The sequence below is a fragment of the Paroedura picta genome, chromosome 5, assembly GCF_049243985.1.
Source record: "Paroedura picta isolate Pp20150507F chromosome 5, Ppicta_v3.0, whole genome shotgun sequence".
NCBI lineage: Eukaryota > Metazoa > Chordata > Lepidosauria > Squamata > Gekkonidae > Paroedura > Paroedura picta.
Window position 1 is genome coordinate 100,607,631 of NC_135373.1, and position 21,703 is coordinate 100,629,333.

The window sequence follows — 21,703 nt, forward strand, 5'->3', positions numbered from 1 at the left end:
AAAAAAAAACATAAATGTGTATGTTGCAGTGCCTCCTTCTGTGCCTATGTATAATTATTACTTACCAGCTGAAGCCACCTCAAAGTATAAAATCTATTGCATAGAGTTTTAAGAAATAGTCTCTAGATTTCAAACAGCTACATTGGTCTCTTTGTAGATACCTGCAGAGATTAGCATCCTTTTATTTTCTGATCTGTCAACTTAGCATCTTTTTTACTGGATATGTTAATTATATTTAAAGGGCTGTTCTCCTTTTATCCTGGGGTGGTTGTTGAAGTGCATCATGCGCACCGCCCACGTGGGAGCTGAGGCCAGCCAGTTTTTTGCCCTGAAGCTGAGAGGTGGTGGTTACAATTTGCCATAAAGAGCATTGTAAATATTTATTTAGAGCAGGGGTAGTCAAACTGCGGCCCTCCAGATGTCCATGGGCTACAATTCCCATGAGCCCCTGCCAGAAAATGCTGGCAGGAGCTCATGGGAATTGTAGTCCATGGACATCTGGAGGGCCGCAGTTTGACTACCCCTGATTTAGAGGAACAGAAGTTTAGCAGAATGCATTATGAAGTAAACAGAAGCAACTTCACTGAAGCCAAGATTCTTTTTCTAAATACAGGTCTGGTTCAAATGCAGCTCAGGATATCTGCATCTCCAAAGTGCTGGGGCTGGGGACGGGAATTTATTCAGTTTATTCAGAGATGCCTTGCTGATGACCTCCGTCTTCCCCACATCCAGTCGCCCTGATGAATTGCTGGCTTCAAGAATCCCTTTCTCAGCGGATGAGCAGAATAGTAGAACTGCACGTCTGTTTTCCGTAGATCTCCATGGGTGATGCTTAGACACGATCGATACCACGCAGGGCTCCTTATGGAGGACGACTGACAAATGTTTCCATGCAAGTTAATGGATGATTGCTGGCAATGAGTGGTGAGACACTATCAGTATTTCCTCCACTCATTAACAAACTACCTCTTCCTACTATAAGCAAAGAGCTATGCCAATGCATTCCGCACAGCCTGAGTAACGCATGAGCTACTGAATGCCACAGAGAGGCTCGGTTAATAGAATTCGGTCCGTGGTGAATTATTCCCTGTGTCTAAATGTAGCCTGGGAAATGTGTGTGACTAAGTGCACTGCCATCTGTCTCAAAATGAATCACATCTTTCTGTATATCCTGAAAAGCATCATGCAGAAATGACTGTGCTACCCAATCAAATGTCAGGCACCCCAAGGAAAGAACAGGTCTATGTTTCACAGGATTCAGAACTGAAAAGGAGTTGAAATGCGGCTGCTTTCCATCACAGGCGCTGTCCTTTGCTGGTGAAATATCTAACCAATGTTTTTTAAAAGCCTTCAAAACATCCAAGGACAAACGATAAATTGGTGGAGTTAAAATGTTCATAGCCAACTCTTCCTTGTGGCTCGGAGCAGTTTAGAAGCCACAATTAAAATATTGCAATTTAGAAACAGCAAACTACCCACTCCTGATAAAAGGCTGCAGTTTATGTTCTATTCAAAGCCCTGCAAAGAAAATGGAAATTCAGAACCTCCTGAAACCTTCTGAAGATCGCACCCCCCTCATCTCCTCGATCAGCCTTTTTCACAAAGAGGGAATGGGCTCTGGTTGGTGTGAGGTAGGCTAGGCTACCTCAAGTGGGGGAACAGGTGAATAAACTGAGGACCATAACCAGTGCCTATGTTCTGAATGAGCAGTGATATCAGGGCTCTCTCAGCCTCATCCACCTCACAGGGTGTCTGTTGTGGGGAGAGCAAGGGAAGGTCACTTTGAGACTCCTTTGGGTAGAGAAAAGCGGCATATAAGAACCAATTCTTCTTCCTATGGAGCTTTACTGCAGACCTGTGCATCTCATGCCACAGATTGCACATGGCACACCTGCTGGGGCATGACTGAGCACGTACAATCAAGGCAATGTAGTATTTTATTTGTTTAAACGTTTCTGTCCTATCTCCTGGCTCACAATTTCTCAAGACAGCTTCCATACTTTCAAAATACTTCACAGAAGCCAAAACAACATACTCTCTTTTGGCACCTCAAAGCATAACAAACTGATTATACAGCTTAAATTATTGTGAGCCAGAGTCTACTTTATCTGATAGACAATAAAAATGATTAAATTGTTTTGAGTGATGACACATGAAACCAATATAATACAACCAGTCTGGGACAGAAGGGCACTGAAGGGTGAGGGAAGCAAGTTTTGTGCAACAGACCCAGTGTGGTGTAGTGGTTAGAGCAGCCTTTTCCAACCTTTTGACCATGGAGGAGCCCCTGGAATGTTTTTCAAGCTTTGAGGAACCCCGGAAGTGGTGACAGGCCCCTTCAGAGAAGTGGGTACAGAAGTAAGATGCAGGAGCCAGCTAATCATTTCCTGTTTCCATTGTGGGGAAAGTGACTAGGCCTGTCGAGCAACGGGGAAGGGGGCTCCTGTGGTGTCTATTGATGTTGGTGACCATCCAAACTTCTGGGAAAGGCCACGTAACCCCTGGGGAGCTCTTGCATAACCCCGGCTTCCCCAGAACCCTTGTTGGGAATCCCTGGATTCGAGTGCCAGACCAGGACTGGGGCAGCCCAGCTTCCGGACTCCAGTCCGCCATGGAAGCTCATGGGATAACCTTGGGCCGGTCACAGAACCTCAGCCTCAGAGGAAGGCGGTGAGGATAAAATAAAGAGACTGACATAATCCGCCTTGGGTCTCCATTGGGAGGAAGGTCGGGCATAACTGAAGTCAATCAATGAATACAGATGGGTCCAGAGCTTTTTTCTTGGAAAGATTCCTCTCAAGACAGGAAAGGGTGTGTATGGCTATGCTTTTATATTGGAAAAACACATGTGGTGCAACCAGCAGCAAGATCCATAATAGTAAAGATCGGATCACGCAAGGGCCAGGGTGGAGGATAAGCTTTTCCTGCCACAAATGCAACGCTTCACTTTTCCTGCTGAAGTGAGTGGCAATCTTTACGTGGGAGAAACAAAGAAAGAGAAGTGGTATGCACTCAAAGGAGGAGAAGAGCTGGCCTTTTACACCTCAGTGTTTATTTTTACTACCAGAAGGAGTCTCAAAGCAGTTTACAATGGTTTACCCTTCCTCTCTCCACACTGAGTCTGAGAGAGCTTTAAGAGAACTGTTCTGGAAGGACAGCTCTGAGAGACCTGTGACTGGGCTAGAGTCACCCAGCTGGCTGCTCTTCCACCAGGCATTCGGTGGAGGCCAGGCATAACCAACAGCATCTGAAGGGCCCCTGCTACCCCCCTCCCAGAACTCCATCAACACACTCTGGACCTGTTTGCACCATTGCACTGTTATAATTATCAGTTGTTATTACTATTGTACAGTTATTTATATGCTATGGATTGTTTCATGTATTGTTTAGGCGTTTTATGCAAACCGCCCTGAGCCTTCGGGGAGGGCGGTATATAAATATAATAAATAATTAAATTAATATGGAGGGACGGGGAATCAAACCGGGTGCTCCAGGTTAAAGTCCACCACTCTTACCCACTATACCAGGGGTAGTCAACCTGTGGTCCTCCAGATGTTCATGGACTACAATTCCCATGAGCCCCTGCCAGCAAATGCTGGCAGGGGCTCCTGGGAATTGTAATCCATGGTCATCTGGAGGACCACAGGTTGACTACCCCTGCACTATACCAAGCTGGCTCTTAGCCATCTCAGTTTTGAAATCATGCCAGAGAGAGTCATGGAAGAGTAGGAAGGCACAACAGAATGCTGAGAATCGTTTTTTACGTCTTCCGTGCTCCCAGGCAATGAGAAGTGTCATGGTCAGTGCTACAGAGTTTCCTTTCCTTTGGGAAGTGGAGAGAGAGAGAGCAAACAAGCACAGGAGAGGGATGGGGAGTATTTGTTTACAAGCAGAGCATATAGTGGAAGCAAATAGGCCCTCCTGCAGCAGAGAGTAAACCGGCTAACTTTGCCCTCAGATCCCTGGGAGGGAGAGAAGCCGACCCCTTGTGCCCCAAGGTTCTTCAGGCAGCTCTTGGCTCTTGTGTCTCCAAATGGCAACACTGCCAATCTAGCTCCAAACTGTTCCCAGTCAGGAGGAGCGTTCGCTTCTGAAAGCCAGTCCAGGGAAGGAGAAACATCTCGAGCAGCTGCACCGTCTTCTGAGGATTTGCCATCTCTCTCCTTGCTCAAGTATCAAACTGGGGTGTGGCCAGAGGCTTTTGGCTGTTTGGCTTTGGCTCACGTCCCTCTTGGCAGAGCCAGCCTAAAATGTAGTTTGCTGTTTTGTTGATTCTTGGTTGATGCTTATAGTGTCTTTGGGGTTACTGCTGAAACCACTTTGGGTACAACAAATGCTTAAATGAATTCCTTCTTATTGGGGGGAGGGAGAATGCCTTCCTTTCCCTGCATAGTTAGAACATTACCTTCTCCATATCAGGCTTCTGCAGCTGCCTTCAGGGGGCTGGGCTGCAGAGTAAACAACCCAATCTAGTGTTAGATAGAGCCACTTATGGCCTTAACCCAACAATGGCTTCCATTATTGTGTGACAATCCCCAGGAAGGCTTTTTAAACACACATACACACACATGCACACACCCAGAGAGTGTGTGCAACCTATGCAACCACAGCCCACAGATAGGATTGCATAAACAGGAGGTTATAAAATCGTACTGTGTAATTTGTATACATTTCAAATTATAGAGCAGCAAAGATGCCAGAAAAGAAATGCGTCTTATGGTGCAAGACTGTTGGCTCTATTTTGCCTGCCTTGTTAGCAGCAATTCTCCAGCGTCTCTCCCTCTTATCCAAGAGCCTTTAATTCAAACTACTGGAAAGTGAATCTGATTGTTCAATCATGCAAAGCATGTGCTTGGCCATATTTTTGCATGATTTATAAAGGGTTCTCAGCCATCTGCTGAAGGGGCTGGTCCAACATTTTACATAAATAACCTACACTGAACAAGTACAAGCTTTCATAAATTGATTTTTCAAGGAAGAAGTGCTGGGGGGGGGGGTTGTTCCCTGTTTTTCCCTTATGTAAAGGACTCCGAAAGTGGCTTACAATTGCCTCACCTTCCTCTCCCCACAACAGGCATCCTTTGAGGTAGGTGGGGCTGAGAGAGCTCTGACAGAACTGTGACTGGCCCAAGGTCATCCAGCTGGCTGCATGTGGGGGAGGAGTGGGGACTCAAACCCAGTTCTCCAGATTAGAAGCCACCGCTCTTAGCCATCTCACCACACTGGCTCTTGTACTCTGCAGTTTTATTATAAAGGTACAATAGGGAGATCAAGGATTGGTTCTTTCTGTCACACCTATGCAAAGCAGCAAAAGGGAAGATTACACAAGGAATCTAAATACGATGCATGTTCTGAAGAAAGCAGAACTATGGTGTCTCATGATGGTGGTTGACTAGGACTGTTTGCATATGGTGAAACATCTTTGTACTGCTGTGAATGCTGAAGTATAAATGTCAGCAATGGAGCTTCCACACACAAGAGTTTTCTGCACAATTCCCTTTGTCTTTTCCCCGACTTTCCCCTTTCAAGCACGTTCTGCAGCACCTCTGGTGGGGGGCGGAGCAACGTGGTTGTCACATGCCTGTTGTAGTGACTGACCACCTCTATTTTTTGTTCATGTCTTCACGCAAGCCACATCGTACTATAATTAAAACCAGAAATAGATGTGCCAATATTGTCCCTAATCTAGTTCAAATATTAATGGAACCATCATAGCAGTTGGTCATCGTAGTGCTTAAAAAAACCTCTCAGTGTTCTGGTAACAAGGCAGAGAAATGGCTTCTACAAGAGGTTGATGGCGAGGAAATGGCCACCCTTAGGGTGTTACCTTTACAGGGCAGGAAAAAGCACATTGTTTCTTCCAGTTGGGGTATGGATATGTCTGGACTGTGTTCCAAAAAAACTGGTTTAAAACTGGAGAAGAATCTATTGATAATGGGGAGTATCTGGAACAGAACAATTACAGCTTGACATTGTGTGAAAGGCCCTTCCCAAAGAGAGAGAGAGAGAGAGAGACAGACCTGGGGAGGAGGGGGTGTTACATGGCAGGCAGGCTCACAGTGGTGGGGTCATACGATGGCTTCACTGCATGCCTTTATCAGCAGCTAGTTCATAATGAGTTCATTACATTTGAATTTCAGAATGAATTTCAATAGTGAGAAATGTAAAGTTCTGCATTTATGTAGGAAATGTCAAAATGCATCATTATAGGATGGGGGAGACCTGTCTTGGCAGTAGTATGAGCAAAAAGGGGTCTTAGTGGACCATACACTGAACATAGCAGTGTGACTGAGTGGCTAAAAAGGCAAATGGGATTTTGGGCTGTATAGTGTCCAGATTGTGCAAGGTGATGGTACCGCTTTACTCTGCTCTGGTTAGACCTCACTTAAGGAGCTGTGTTCAGTTTTGGGCACCACAACTGAAGAAGGATGTAAATAAACTGGAGCAAGTCCGGAGGAGGGAAACAAAAATGGTGAGGGGTTTGGAGACCAAGATGTATGAGGAAAGATTGAGGGAGCTTGCTCTGTTTAGCCTGGAGAGAAGACGAAGAGCTGATATGATAGTCATCTTCAAGTACTTGAAGGGCTGTCTCATACAGGATGGAGCAGAGTTGTTTTCTGTTGCCCCAGTGGGTCAGAGCAGAACCAATGGGATGAAATTAATTCAAAAGAATTTTGGGCCTATCATCCGGAAGAAGTTAGAGCAGTTCCTCTGTTGAATAGGCTTCCTCAGGCGCTGGTGGGTCTCCTTCTTTGGAAGTTTTTAAGCAGAGGCTAGATAGCCATCTGACAAATGCTGATTTTATGAACTTAGGCAGATTGTGAGTGGGTGGGAAAAATGGATTGTGTCTGAACTTTTCTCTTGTGGTTCTTTCTTACATGCTCAGGAAAATGCTGATTGCCACTTTGGGGTCAGAAGATGAATTTCCTCCAGGCAAGACTGACCAGGGATTCTGGGGGTTGGAGGTTGGGGGGGGGGACCATTTGGACATGGTGATAGGGTAACTGAGCAGGAAGTTGTGAATTTCCTGCATTGCAGAGGGTTTGACTAGATGATCCTGGAGGCCTCTTCCAACTCTGCTTATATGATTCTATAACTGTATTTTATGATTCTATTTTTAAAAAGATTTTGCCTATTGTTTGCACTGCTTGTTTATTATATGCATAGTATAACCAGTAGATCTGAAGATTGTCTGGCAGCCAGGAAAGTAATGTTTGGAGGTGGTTTGCCATTGCCTGCCTCTGAATCATGACCCCTAGTGTTCCTTGGAGGTCTCCCATCCAAATACTGGCCCTACTTAGCTTCTGAGATCTAATGGGATCAGGCTTGCCTGTGCTATCCAGGACGGATCTGGCTGTGTGGTCAAGCAATCAGAATGTGGCACATAACTGTAACACAGGCTCACTGAGGCTGCTTTCTTATGCTTCAGTTTTGCCATGAAATGGATGAAAGATTTGGGAGACAAATTGCATTAAAGTTTGGGAAGGCGGAAGAAAAGTGACTCCGCACAGCTGTCCTAAAATGGAATTACGGCCTTTAGCTACAGCAAGCAAAAGTGGGTGAAGATGAATAAGGGAACCAATTGCCTTGGGCCATGCAATGACTGAATGCTGGCTTCATAAATTGTTGAAAGATTTCTATCATTTAGCTTATTTAAAACATTTTTGCCTTGCGCTCTCAGTTAAAAAACATCACAAGGCAGTCTAAGTGTTCTGTAATGAGGAAGCCTATATAGTCTAATCTTTGAAAGCTGTGCATATTCCCTTCAGGGGTAAATATGAATTTCAGGTGTATATGATTTATACGTTGGGGGGGGGGCTGCTAGAAAAGACAGAAGCTCCCACTGTATATTGCATTGGTCCGACCGCACCTGGGGTACTGTGTGCGGTTCTGAAAGCCTCACTTCAAAAAGGAAGTGGATAAAATTGAGAAGGTTCAAAGGAGAGCGACGAAAATGATCCAGGGCCTGGGGACCAAGCCCTATGAGGAAAGGCTGAGGGACTTGGGAATGTTCAGCCTGGAGAAGAGGAGGTTGAGAGGGGACATGACCACTCTCTTTAAGGATTTGAAAGTTTATCGCAGAGGAGGGCAGGGAGCGGTTCCTGTTGGCAGCAGAGGATAGGACCCACAGAAATGGATTTAGACTGGATGTAGAATGGTTCTGGCTAGATATCAGGAAAACATTTTTCACAGTCAGAGTAGTTCAGCAGTGGAATCAGCTGCCCAAAGAGATGGTGAGCTCCCCCTCACTGGCAGACTTCAAGCAGCGGTTGGACAGACACGTATCCTGGATGCTTGAGGCTGATCCTGCATTGAGTAGGGGGTTGGACTAGATGGCCTTTTTGGCCCCTGCCCACTCTTTGATTCTAGCCTAACTTCCCCAGTCCTATTTGAAATACTTCCACAGCTGCTCTGAAGCCTTTGTTTAAAAAAAGAGCAGTTGGATCATGACTTTCCTACTGTCTTATCTAATATATGGGCTCAGATTACAATGAAATGGAAAAGGTTAGAGAGGAAGATATTTCTGTTAGTACAAAAGCCCTTGGGGAGAACTTCCTCTGCTTCTAAAGAGCTGAAGAGGATTCAGTTCAGAATGGCTTTATCTGTTTAGCATACAGAAAGTTTCAGATTGCATCCCCAGCATCTCCAGTTAAACAGATCAGGTAGCGGCTGAGATGAAAGGCCCCCACCTGAGACCCTGGAGAGCCACTGCCAGCTTGAGTAGGCTGTGCCATCCTTGATGGGCCAATTCAGTACAAGGCGGCAGCTTCGTGTGATGCAAAGAACTGCTATAAGAGAGACCAAGGGCTTGTGCTTGATCATGGGATTTTGGGCTTTCTTTCCACATGATACCCATATCACTGACATGTTATTGAAACTCTCCTCAATTTTAATGTGATCCGAGAAAAATAAATCAACAATCTCTTTGATGGGCAGTATTAGTCACACAGATTCTTTTGCATTTTGCCACAATGAATTAAAAAAAAAAACCAATCTCTCCACCTCTCAAATACTACTAGCAAGCAGCTACCACTGCTGAAGAAATACTGATGGTAAATCTTGAGAACCAACTTTTGCAAACAAGTAGGAGCTGAAACAATCAGGCAAACAGCTCTGGTGCAGAATGTCGTGATGAGGCGTGCCTTTATTGACTGGGTAGAGGCAAACTTCAGCCATGCCACAGAAATAATGCCTAATTTGGGGGGGGGGGGATAATTTGGGCATCAAATTGGGGTCACTATGGGTGGGCAGGTAATTGTGAATTCCTGCATTGTGCAGGGGGTTGGACTAGATGACCTTGGAGGTCCCTTCCAACTCTATGATTCTATGATGATTTCTAAATGATTATGTCTTGCAGCAGGCAGTCATGCCTATGGCTACTTCCTCATGGCAATGGTTTTCCATGTAGTTTTCTTTGCCACAGAGCATCCACAGAGCAATCCTCTGTCCTTGCCTCAGCCTCTCACCACCAGCAAAAGATTTATTTGGCTTTTTAAAAACATCATTTATCTGCTAGTGCCTCTGCATTCCCAACTTCTGTTTAAAATAAAGCATCCTTTTTTCAGGGATAAAAGGGGAAAGGAAAATCACAGCAATGATGAAAAGGAATGGAAACTTAAAAAAAATATAGCTGATAATTCAGAGTAACTAGTAGATTGTTATAATGCTGCAGCAATATGTTAATTACTTTAAAAAAAAAGTCCCCGAAAATCCTTTCAGTAGATTTGGGTTGGGGGGTGGGGTAGCAGCTGTGGAGATAAGAAAATGATAGTTGATGCAGGTAGAACCTGCAAAGCTGTAACCCTTTTGATTCACATGGCATGCACACACTTTGTGATTTTTCTAAAATCGGTGTACCAAACCAGGACAATTACGGATGACATCATATGGATGCTGCAAAATCCCTTCTCCGGTTATGCCAAATCACAGCAGAACTTCCATGTGGAAGTGGCCATGGAGCCAGCAAGACAACAGGAGAAGCTTGATATAATACTAAGAGGGGCTCCCCAAGATCTGATATCTGATAGAAACATTATAAGGCTGCTTGGAAACAGTCACCACAGTGCTAATATAGTCAACTTAGAAACAAATGTCGCATTCTCTCTCTCCCCCTCCCAATGAACTCATATAATTATGAACAGTTCCTCATGACTGCTAGATAGGGGAAGGCTTATTCCTGAAAGCTATTCCTTTTCTGTTAGGAAAGTCAGATCTATTCAGGAAATCATTTTTAGCAACTGAAATACAAAGGATCTAATTAAACATATATCACAACTTAGGAGAAAAGGTGCCAACTAGCAGGGCTGAGTGTTTCAGAGTGATAGTCTTACCTAAACGAGAAGAAGTTTGAAAGCAGGAAGCACTAACTCTGAGGACCCTCGGAAAAATTTCCAATTAGACAAGCAAAGACTGAGGAGCAGTCAATAAAATATGTAATAGATAATAAAATTTAAGAACATCCAGAACAGAATATCAGCCAGAGATGTCCATTAGATAACAATGGAGTAAAAGTAGTGCTAAAGAGACAAGGGAAATGGTAAAGGAGCTGAATGAATTAATCACAACACTTCACTGGAGAAGATGCTGTAGAGAGAGTCACCTCCACGCCTCTTCTCCCCGTGGTGCATCTGAAGAACTGTTAGATCGGTAACACATTTGAAAAGTAATTGTCTAGCTAACAGGGAAAGCATTGCTGGCACTCAACAGCATTCATCCCAAAATTCTTAAATAATCAGAAAAGGACACTGGTAGTTGTTTAAATAAAACATTAAATTATTTTTTTAAATTTACCTCTTCAGTGGAAGGCTAGAAAGTATGGTAGTTGTTGTAAGACTACTTGTTAAGCAGGGAATATTACAGCCTAGCATCTGCCTTGGTTTGTATGGCTGAGGCTAGCCTGATTTTAGAAGCTAAGCGAGGTCAGCTCTGGCTAGTACTCGGCAGGGAGACCACCAAAGAAAGTCCAGGGTTCTTACACAGAGGCAGGCAATGGCAAGCCACCTCCGTCCCTATCCTTGCCTTGAAAACCCTACGGGGTTGACATAAGTCAGCTGACAGTGCTTCCCACCAGCAACAAGTTCTGACCTAGGAAACTGGAAAGGTTTAATGGCAGGGACAGGATTTACTTGCTGGGGGAGAAATCAGCCCAATTCGGGGAAGTGGGAATCGGTGTGAAACTGACCAATGATTTACGTCCGCTTCCAGGGATATTTCATCACTAGCATCGCTCCCGGACTGTCCTGCTGTTACTTTTGTATCTGGAAACTAATGCCAGCAATTGTGGAGAATCCCCTTCCAGAAAGCAAAACAAAAAAAGTTTTTCCAGCTGCTACAACAGGGACAGTCTCCGTCTCCCCTCTCCCTTTGAGAGCGCTTCTGCCCTGTGGAAATTGACAACAGAGACAGCGAGAGCGGCTTCTCCAGAGCCGCACAAAGCCCTTGTCTCCCCTCCTGGCGCACAAAGGGTTACAGAGAAAGAGTCGGAGGGGCCCAGAGGGGAAGAGCCCGTGACGTGCCCGCTCTCTCTCTCCAATCAAGATATAATCAACAGCCCTGGTTCCAGCGGCAGAAGGAAGCCAGGGCTTCTCCAGCAGCCCTTCCTCTCCCGTGCCTGGGGCCTTTTCTCCCCCACCTCGTGCCGCTTCCCCCTCCCCTTTTCCCTCCCCTCCCACTCCTGGGGGTCGATTTCTCCTGGCCTGGGTCCCCCTGGAAGCTGCCACCCTGAAGTTTCTGGTGGTGCTCCTGGCCGCAGGGATGCTGGCTTTCCTTGGTGCAATTATTTGCATCATCGCAAGCATCCATCCTGCGGCCAGCAACGCGGGAGCTCTCCAAGGTCCTGACAATGGCTCCAGCGCCGCGGCCGCAGCCCTGCTGCCCGCCTCCGGGGCGGCTTCAGACAAGACGCTGGGAGCTCTCCATGGTACCGGAGAAAGCTCCTACGGGGGCTTCTCCACCAGCTCCCAGGACTCCCTGCTGGACCTGCTGGCCAGCGCCCGGCCCCAGCAGCACCAGCAGCTCTTCAGCCGCTTCCTGTGCACCCCACTGACTGTAGAGTGTCCCTCCGAGGGGAGCCCGCAGGGAGACAGCCCCGGGGCGGCTGCCAAAGAAGAGCTTTTCTTCCTCCAGAGCACGGCTGAGCAACTCAGGCAGACGGCGCAGCAGCAGAAAGACCAGATCCTCATCGACCAGAAGACCATCCGAGAACTGACCACCAAGCTCAGCCAGTGTGAGAATGGCCTCGAACTTAGTTTCCAGGACAGTGCCTCGGTTTGGGGCGTCCCCCGGCACGATACGATGGGCGATCTCCCCTGGGATTCGCCTGCCATGATCCAGGAGCTGGAAGAGGCTGTCAGGACGCTGAAAGACAGGATTGACAAGATAGAGGTAAAACAAACAAAGGAGCCCAACTCCTTTTACCTGTTACCAGTTCACTGTAAACCCCCTCCCCCCACTACTTCATAATTTTTCTTGTTCAGGGCTTGTGCATGTTATCTGCCCCTTCCCTCCATTGCTGCACCCAGAGGGAATTGTTACTACGTTATTAGGCATTGGCAAGGCTGTTTGTAATTTGTCATCAGCAAGACAGAATTCCATCTCTAGCACAACAAGGGACCAGGCAGCAGCCTCCTCCTGCTGAATAAATTAACTTCAGGACAACTGCTGCAGAAAAGAAATGAAGGGTGCACAGAGCCTCTGTTTCATGGGAGGGTTCTTTTTTCTCCTTCAGCACTGTGCTTCCTTGCCCAGGACCCTCCTCCCAAATTGCTAGAGCCTTTTAAAGGCATTTAAAAAAATCATCCCTATAATTAAATGTAATTATAACAGATTTAATACATTCTGATAATCCATGTTAACTAGGCAGGATGTGGCTGTCTAGCTCTGGGGTGGAGAATGACTTTGTGTATATAAAAAGACAGAGAAGGAAGGGAAACATCTGGCTGACATGCTTAGGATATTTGTGTGTGTTGCATTCCCTGGTGTTATTATAAGACAGCTTATAAGGCAGACCTAGGAGTCATGAAGAGCTGCCTTATAATTACATGAAGAGCTGCCTTTGGATTACAAACCGTGGTGTTTACAGGAATCAGTTATGCATAGAAATGGGCACATCTGCTGATGAATGGGCAGAAAGATGGAGACTGAAAGGCAAACAGCCACGTGTTTGATTCTTGTGGTTAGTCTCAAATCCTTCTCTCCCACGTTTCCCTTGTCCCCAGGCGATAGAAAATCCTTCCTTGGAGGATATATTATTTCTAGCCAAGTTTTAATGAACTCCCAGGAGGAGACAGAGCTTTCCTCTCTTTTATTAAAGGGCTATATATTATGCCATAGAAAGACCTAGGAGTCATTTTGCATGTAGCCATTCAGAGCATCTGATAGTGGAACCATCTTATGAAATCTGATTTCAAGTTTTATATATGTATATAATTGCTATGTATGTATGTATGTATGCATGCATGCATGCTACTTACAGGGCCAAATAGGCCTTCTCAGAGTCCTATTCATCTATTCAATGGGGCTTTCTCTCAGGAAGTGTTCATAGGATGACACTGTTAAAGAGCAATCCTAAACAGCTCTACTTGGTATCTTCTGTATGTTATTCAGTTGACTTTATGTCCAGGCAGGTGGTCTTTGTTTAGCACTGTTCGTTTTCCTTTGAACCAATTATTTTTGTAGTTCCCCATATGCGTTGTCCCATATCTGTGTTACTAGAACCATTGCAAACGTATATTTTCATGCAGAGTCCAGCCTCTTCAGCTGTTGCTACTTCTATCAACTTCTTAGGGTAATAAAGGAGACAGAATTAGTTTCTGGGCCCAGGATTCAGTCATTAAAAACAGTCTATGGGGACCTGTTCCTGATAGGATATCTATTAAAAACTAATACATGTGGTTACTTCAGTAAAGGTTTCTGTACTCCATGAAACAGAAATGCTAAATTAATCTGGCTTTTTATAGCCAGTATTTATGTCTTAATATAGAGTTAACTGAAACAAGAAATTATTTCACATCCATACAGAAATGTAACCCATGAACAACCCTTCTTTGAAGCAATATTTTCTTATAGCACATTTTAAAATCCTTTGCCCATATTTCTGTCCGATCAGAAATTGATGTAAATAAACCTTACGAGAAGCCGCTGTGGCTGAGGGTTCTCTTGAGATATATGTTTTGGTTTATTGCTGTGTAAGAAAGAGGAAGATTTAGGATGCCATCCTAAAAACAAAATTTTTCCCCTTGGAGTAAATCCTTGAGTAAAGCAGGGTTTACACCACACACATAGACCTGCTTAGAACTGCTGCCCTACAATGAAATCTTTAGAGGAAATACTCCAGTCTACATTCGCTGAAATAAAGCACCTTAAACAAGAGTAACTGTTCATAGAATTCCCCAAAGAATTGCGCTGTTAGATTCCCAGGTCCCAAGAACGTGCTTTCAATAGCTGATACTGAGATCAACAGAGATTATATACACAGAGTGCCATTTCACACATTATATGGAAGCAAATCTAGATTTGCCACTGTGGACACTGAAAATCGATCTGTAGCCAATCTCAGTCTTCCGTAGCCAGTCTCAGTCTTCTGAGTGCGTATGTATTATACAGGATTTCAAATATGTGTTTATTAAATTTGCAGCATTTATTTGTAAGTATATATAAAACTTCACATATATACAACTAAAATATGGATCCCATCTGGTTAGACAGCGAGATGGACTCTATGCAGTCATATGCCCCCCTAAGATGTTGCATTCTGATCATTTTTCCGAGCCATTAGAATATTCATAAACATTTCTTACAATATGCTTATTTGTTATTATTCCCTCTGTTAGAACTGTGCACTGGGCTATATAAATGGGTTTGTTGAGGTTAAGATTCAAAGCTTTATATATTAATAATAATGTTTCATATGGTACTTCACAATGTTGAACATTCGTTTTATCTTCACAGCAGCCCTTTAAAGTGGGCCTGTATTATTTCCGTTCCATAAGAAGGACTGAAGGAGAAAGAGGGACTCGGCCAGGTCCCACTCAAGGTCACTCAGCCTGGTTTTCATGGCTGAATATGAATGTGAACCCTGGTCTTACAGTTCCAAATATAACACTGTATTGAACTACACTTCTTTGGGGGGGGGGAGGTAAATGTGTTTTTGATAGCAGAAAAAGTACAATATAGTCATATAACTCAGTTGGGAAGAATACCTGTGGTATCACACCCACATAAAAAGCCCTAATGGTGGAAATGGTTCTCATGAGCTGAATGTGGTCAGGAAATCTGAATAACCCTGGCCCTGTAGACTAGGCTAGTGACTGTAGGAGTCTGTGGGTTTTCTCCTTGGAGCAAGTCAGCAATTCTGGTATCCCTCAGTGGTCTCCCAACTCAATACTGACCACGGCCAACCTTGCTTCACTTCTGAGGCTGAGCTACCCTGGGCTATCTGGGTCAGGGCTAACTAATGGACTGCACGAACTCAAATAACAAATTGTAAGGAATTCAGTGCCCATTTTAAAAAACAACAACACATGCAGCTGAGAATTTTTGCTTTACACCAAAAAGCAACATGCAGGGAGAATTTTTGCTTTACACCAAAACCAGATTTCTTCCAGCCAATAACTAGAAAAAACTGCAGTCTCCTTGTTTATTTCTTTATTGTATCTGTCTGATCTGCAGATCAAAGTATCAGAGAACTATATTTCTGTAAATCTATGTGTTCCAGAATTCAATTTCATATTTCACTCAATCTATGACTAGAAAACTTTCCCTGTCTAACGAACCAAAGTTGGCATGGACATCACCAACACACACAATATCAGTTTACTAGTTATTTCATAGGAATCAAAGATGGGAAGCGCAGTTTAAAAACCTTACTGTGACTTCCTTTGGAAGGGCCAAGGCTCAGCGCCCGAGCATCTGCTCGGCACATAGAAGGTCCCTAACAAAGAAGAAAACCAACGCTGGTGGCATTCCTGAATAATAAACTTGTTTAAACAAAACCTATTCTTTATTATTCAAAAGTAATTCAAAAGTTCCAGTTGATAAAGTAGAACGAGACCAAAGGGAGGGTAAAGCCAGAACAGAATCTAGATAGAACACCGTTTTCAAGGACCAAGCCTTTCCTCAGTGGCTTTTCTCATCCTCTGAAAGCTAATGCCGCATGAGACACAAAATATCTTTTAGAATATTGTGATCGTAAGATCGTTTTAGCATGTTTTGATTGGTATTTCAATCATACCAAATAGAGGAGTGGAAAACCATGCATGCCATTCTAACTCCTTTGGAGGAAGGGCAGAGTGAAAATGTGATAGATTAATATTTATTTGAAAGGAGAAGGGGTTGATTTGTCCCCTCAGTCATCTTACGTTCCCAGTGCCATCCTAAGCAGAGCGACACCTTTCTAAATCCACTGAAGTCAACAGGTGTAGAAGAGTGTAACTCTGTCCGTCTCTTATACCGTTGAACAGGTAACCCTCCAAAACTCTCTATTCCTTCACCTTTTTGCCCCTTTAAAAAACTTCCTGGATCACACACTTTGAAGGATAAAGACAATACCCATCCAAGAACAACTGATGGTTTAGATTACGATGGCAAAAATACAAATGTTTCAGTGAATATTTGGCACAATATCTATTTTGGTTTTTTCATCTTTACAAAGTCACTTCTTGATCATTTAGCTTCTTGTTGATCTTCACTTTGCAGATCTGCAATGATTATTGCATTTGCCTTCCATTGAAATTAGCAGGATTGCAAAGGGGCTTAATTTTGGTTGGATTTTGCCTGCAGACTTTTGCTGTGTATGTTGACATAGGTTTAGAGAACATCTGTTGATTTTGAGCACATTTTGAGAAAGGATTTCAGAGAAGATTATTAGATTATTAGTGTCATCTGCCGGTTATTATGGCTGTGAGTCAGAGGAGGATTTTTGGATAGATTATAAAATCTTTTACTAAGGAGGTTATATCTTAATTCACTTTTAGATGTTTTAGTGATGATCTCAGTGCCAATTAAGATCACCAAGGTAATCACAAGATAATCCCAACAAAACGACAGAATTGAATTTTGGTCACAATCCAACACAAGCTAGTCAAGGGTGCACTGAACATGCATGGAAATTTGTGTTTCTTTCCTCTGACTTTATTTGTACTCAAAGCAGCTGCAGAAGCTGCCCTTGTGTAGCCTTATTCACATGTGACAGTGAACATGTGTATATCTGTTTATAAAAAAGAATCAACATGTATTCACTTTACTAATGAAACCAGGTTTATGAGGTTTATGTCACCTATTCAGCAAAGCAGGCATTGAATGCAACTTGGGAATGCCTTGATGCATTCCTTAAAAGGAAGGGGGGAAAGCCCTCAAATGTACCCTGCACAGATTGTAGGTGCACCCAGTATAACCTGGGAACAGGGCTAGAGCAGAAGAATGGTGGTCATAGAAGGACCCTTCCTGCCAGTCCAAATTGCCTTCCCTAAGCTGTTTCCCCATCACTGGTGAAAAAGATCTTTTCCTTTGCAGGAAGGAGAGCCAGGCCAAACGAACCAATGGTAGGAAGCGGCTCCTCTCCCAGCACATCCCACTTAGGTTTTCTACTGAATTCTCTGAGGCTGCTTATTGTTTCTTTTTTTTAAAGGCTCCAGGAAAAGAAACCAGCAGCTGGAGCGTGGGGGCACAGGCATTTGGGGCTGCTTGTGGAAGGAGGGAGCCACAAAAGCCATGCTTCGCTAGTTAATATCATTCCACCCATGTAGATGCTGCACTGGCTTGAGCCTTTGTCTTGGTTAGCCTTGGTGGAAAGAATGGAATCGGACATGCAGCCCAATCCTACGCATGTATGCCAAGAAGCAAATCCTACAGAGTTAACAGAACTTGGCCCTTAATCAGTGTTTCCTTCCTCCTTTTCTTATACTTCTACCCTACATTAATCACAACTGAGCTTCCAGTAGTAGCCTTTCCTGTGCCTGACTTCAGCTAGCCTCTGCCCACCGGTTAGCATTCTGGCACTGATTATGAGACAAAGAGTCACCCAGGCTGCTATTCCCAGGCACTTCAGCAAGTATTCAATGAGCTTTCCCTACAAGTTCAATATCCTCTAGCTCATGTCCTGGTAACGCTGACCAGAGTTTGGTTCTGGTACTCAGTGATGGTCTCAGTGAGTCCTTGCTGGGTGGCCCTTAATTCAGGCAGGGTTCCCCATGTTTCCTTCATGGAAAAGATGGATGGACTAATTAACAGGCAGGGTAACAGAGTGCTACAATGTTTTATCAGTTGTTTTAATTGTTATTTTATAAGATGTTGTATGTGAAATGTATGATGTGAGCCACTTGTGGGGAGGGGGCATCTTTAAAACCAGGAAATGAACAAATAAATGGATCCTGCAGAAGTTAATAAATTACTGCATGTACTCTGGGTCCCCTATCACAAGGGGAGTAAACATGTGGTCCTCCAGATGTCCATGGACTACAATTCCCAGGAGCCCCTGCCAGCATTTGCTGGTAGGGGCTCATGGAAATTGTAGTCCATGGACATCTGGAGGACCACAGGTGACTACCCCTGCCCTATCACACAGTGGTAAAATGAAAGTTCTGATGGGAGCAATGATCCAAGGATTCAGGCTTGTTTCTCCGAGAATCTTGCCATAGTCATGCTGTGCAGGCCTAACTCATTGTAATCCCTCAAAAAAATCAGTTTAGATTGAATGCAGGCTTCTGGAAGTTCTATTAATTTTCAGTAATAAAAGTAATTATTTTTGTGGTCTTCCAGGATGGTCAAACTGTTGCAGTGGTGCTTAAAGGAGATCCTTGCTGAATGTCTTTCCTTATTTATTCAAGTGGGTAGCCATGTTGGTCTGAAGTAGCATGACAGAGATAGAGTCCAATAGCATCTTTAAGAGCAACCAAGATTTATTCAAGGTGTGAGCTTTCAAGTGCATGAATAAATCTTGGTTGGTCTTAAAGGTGCTATTGGACTCTATTTTTGCTATTTCCCTATTTATGACATCCTGACCTCATGTTTTCTGGTTTAGGAAGGAGAATTTGATGATGGGAGGGGCAGGATTTCTAGTGCATGTCGATAATAATACTTGGTGCGTCTGTGTTTGTATAGCACTTTACGGTATGCAAAGTTGTTTGTGTACACTGTTTCAGGAATAGTTAGAAGAGCCATGCAAGACAAGTCAGTATTATAACCACTATCTCAGTGGCCTCCAAGAATCAGTAGCTGTCCAGAGGCAATCTATGCTCCCGTTCATTTTGGAAGCTTTCCCAAACAGGTGTACTCAAAACTTACCTGAGAGATAATGGCCTTTCTCAGGGCTTCTGTGATCAAATTTATTTTTCCTTGGCGCCTTCGTGTTCTGGAAATGAACACAATAGATCGCCCAAGGAACAGATGCACAGCCCCGGAGAATCGAACGCATGCAGGTTCTGAGTGCTGTGACTAGCCTAAGGTCACCCAGCTGGCTGCATATGGGAGAGTGGGGAAACAAACCTGGTTCTCCGGATCAGAAACCACTACACCACCCTGGCTTTCTTTCTTAAGAGAAAGTGGGTTACTTCAGGCTAGTTAATGAAAATACACAGGAATACATCTGAAGTTGCCTTGTCTTGAGTCAGACCTTTGGTCGATCAAGGTGTGGTTTGTCTATTCTGATAGGCAATGGCTGTCCAGGGACTTGGGGTGTGTGTGTATGTTTCCTTGTGAACCTGAAACCCTCTGCATGCAAAGCAGAAGCTGTACTACCAAGCCTAGACTCATTCCCCGACTGCTGCTTTTTGAGGGGTCATCCCTAATGCGCGAATGGTGGCAGGGACAGGGGCTTAGCTACCCCCCTCCACCTGCACCTCTGGCAAATGCGACTTCTTCAGCTGTCTAGGGATTGTCTACAGAGCCAGGCTGTACCCCATCATTCTCAGAGTGATCCATACAAAGCCAACAATTTTCCCTGCAAGTAGGTTAAGCATGCTTGAGACAGTCCTCTTCAACTCAGGGAGTGAATGGAAGTGTGCTGAAAGTTGCGGGGGGGGGGCAATGAAGGAGGCAAATTTTTCTGATGCCTTCCTAGCAAAAGGAGGCTTTTGATCTCGTTACATAAATGTGCATGGCCACTTGACAAGGTAAGAAATTAATTTTAAAAATCCAAACAAACTCCCTCACTGCAAAAGTGCAGTTCCTCCCCACACGCACTCCCTTTTTTCACTCCAGACGCTGACATTTCACATGATTAATATTCCCCAGCATATTTCAATCTTTCTGACAGCAGCCAAGAAACACAAGCCAGCCCCCGCGCCCCACCCTCGCTTTAACAGATGGGAAATGGTGAGCTCATTGAGCAGCTTTTTAATATGCACACGGAACCTTTTTTTCCCCCCTCCACCTTCAAATATCTCTGATAAATACCACCCACTCCATTTCACTTTTAGTAAGATCATTGGCAACTGAGAAAGAATGTCTTCAAGACATTACATGCAGAGAGTTAGGGTTCCTTGGCAGTTTACAGAAGGGACCTGGCTGAGAGCAAAATATGTCACATGCGCCGGCCTCCTCAAGGCGCAAAATCCCTCCAGCTTTGGTTTGCTTTGGGAGTTCAGACTCCAAACATTGCTCAGCCTCTGGGCAATTCTGCCTGGCGTCTCAGCAGAGTTGAATTGGCTGGCCTTCACCCGGAATGCTCAGCCTTACTAATAAGCTGCACATTAGGAAAGAACACAGGGGAAGCTGCTGGGCTTATAACGGAGGAAGAGAGTCTACTACCACCATAAAGGGAAGAGAGTCTCTGCTTTCCTATTGGAATGATAGGTCTGGCAGCCTACAGAAAATTCCTTACAAAAAGAACAGCGTGGTCATGGGTAGCGACGTCACTGGCCTCTTTCAAACAGCCTTTGTCATCTGTTTTGGTAGCCGGTTGCTAATGGCTGTTTTGGGTCATTTCAGACGCAACCGTTTTAGCTAATGGATTTTATTTGCCTTTTCATACCAAGCCCCTTGTGTCTCGTTAGCACAACATGGCTGAGTTGTTACTGAGGCAAACAACTGTCTTCTGTTTTCACCCCTTCTTTGCATTTCTGAATGGCCGTGGTGTGCTGCTTAAAATGTTTGCAGGGCTTGGTGTCATGCGGTCTTCCTCACACTTCCATTGGAACATTCTAAGTTGAACACTATAGTGGCAAACCAATATAGCACTTCAGTGCCCTGGCAGAACTGTGGAGATGCCTTGGAACAACTTAGAATGTTTTTAAAAATAGTTTGAGGAAGATGGTGTGGTGAAAAATGATGGGGGGGGAGGCATTGTTTGAAATGGCCAGATTGCTTCAGAGATAGCTCATTAGCAGAAGGAAATTCACTGTATAAACCTCTGTCCCTGTATTGCTTGACTCAGAACCAGGCCAATAATGGTTAACATCTGGTTTAGAATGGTTATGTGTTGCCTTCCTGGCCATAGCCAGAGCTGTGCATTCACCCAGCAGAAGCCAAGCAAAGATCTGCTTTGCCTGCAGAAGGTTGCATGCTCAATTTCTGCCATCTTCAAAAGAAAAGCTAGTTGTATCAAAGCAACCCTTGCCCCATGTACTGGCAGCCATTGCTACTTAGAGTAGAACTGGTGGGTTAAATGGGATGGTGGAAGGCAGTTCCTGTATTTGTTGGGACTGGTGGCCTAAACGGTTTGCTTCCCTGAAGACAGGATTGGTGAAACCTTATGACTAAGCAAAAT

General features: G+C 44.4%; 1 protein-coding gene across 2 annotated transcripts in view; it reads left to right on the forward strand.

The window, feature by feature from the left end:
* Positions 1-11,527: 11,527 nt before the first annotated feature.
* Positions 11,528-21,703, forward strand: part of NPTXR (neuronal pentraxin receptor) — a 36,489-nt gene continuing 26,313 nt past the window's right edge. Inside the window, exon 1 of one of the 2 annotated variants that reach the window (XM_077339491.1) lies at positions 11,528-12,384. In XM_077339491.1, coding sequence (XP_077195606.1) covers positions 11,755-12,384 — 630 coding nt within the window. In that variant the 5' untranslated portion in view covers positions 11,528-11,754. The remainder of the gene's footprint in view (positions 12,385-21,703) is intronic. The other variant, XM_077339490.1, reaches the window with a different exon arrangement.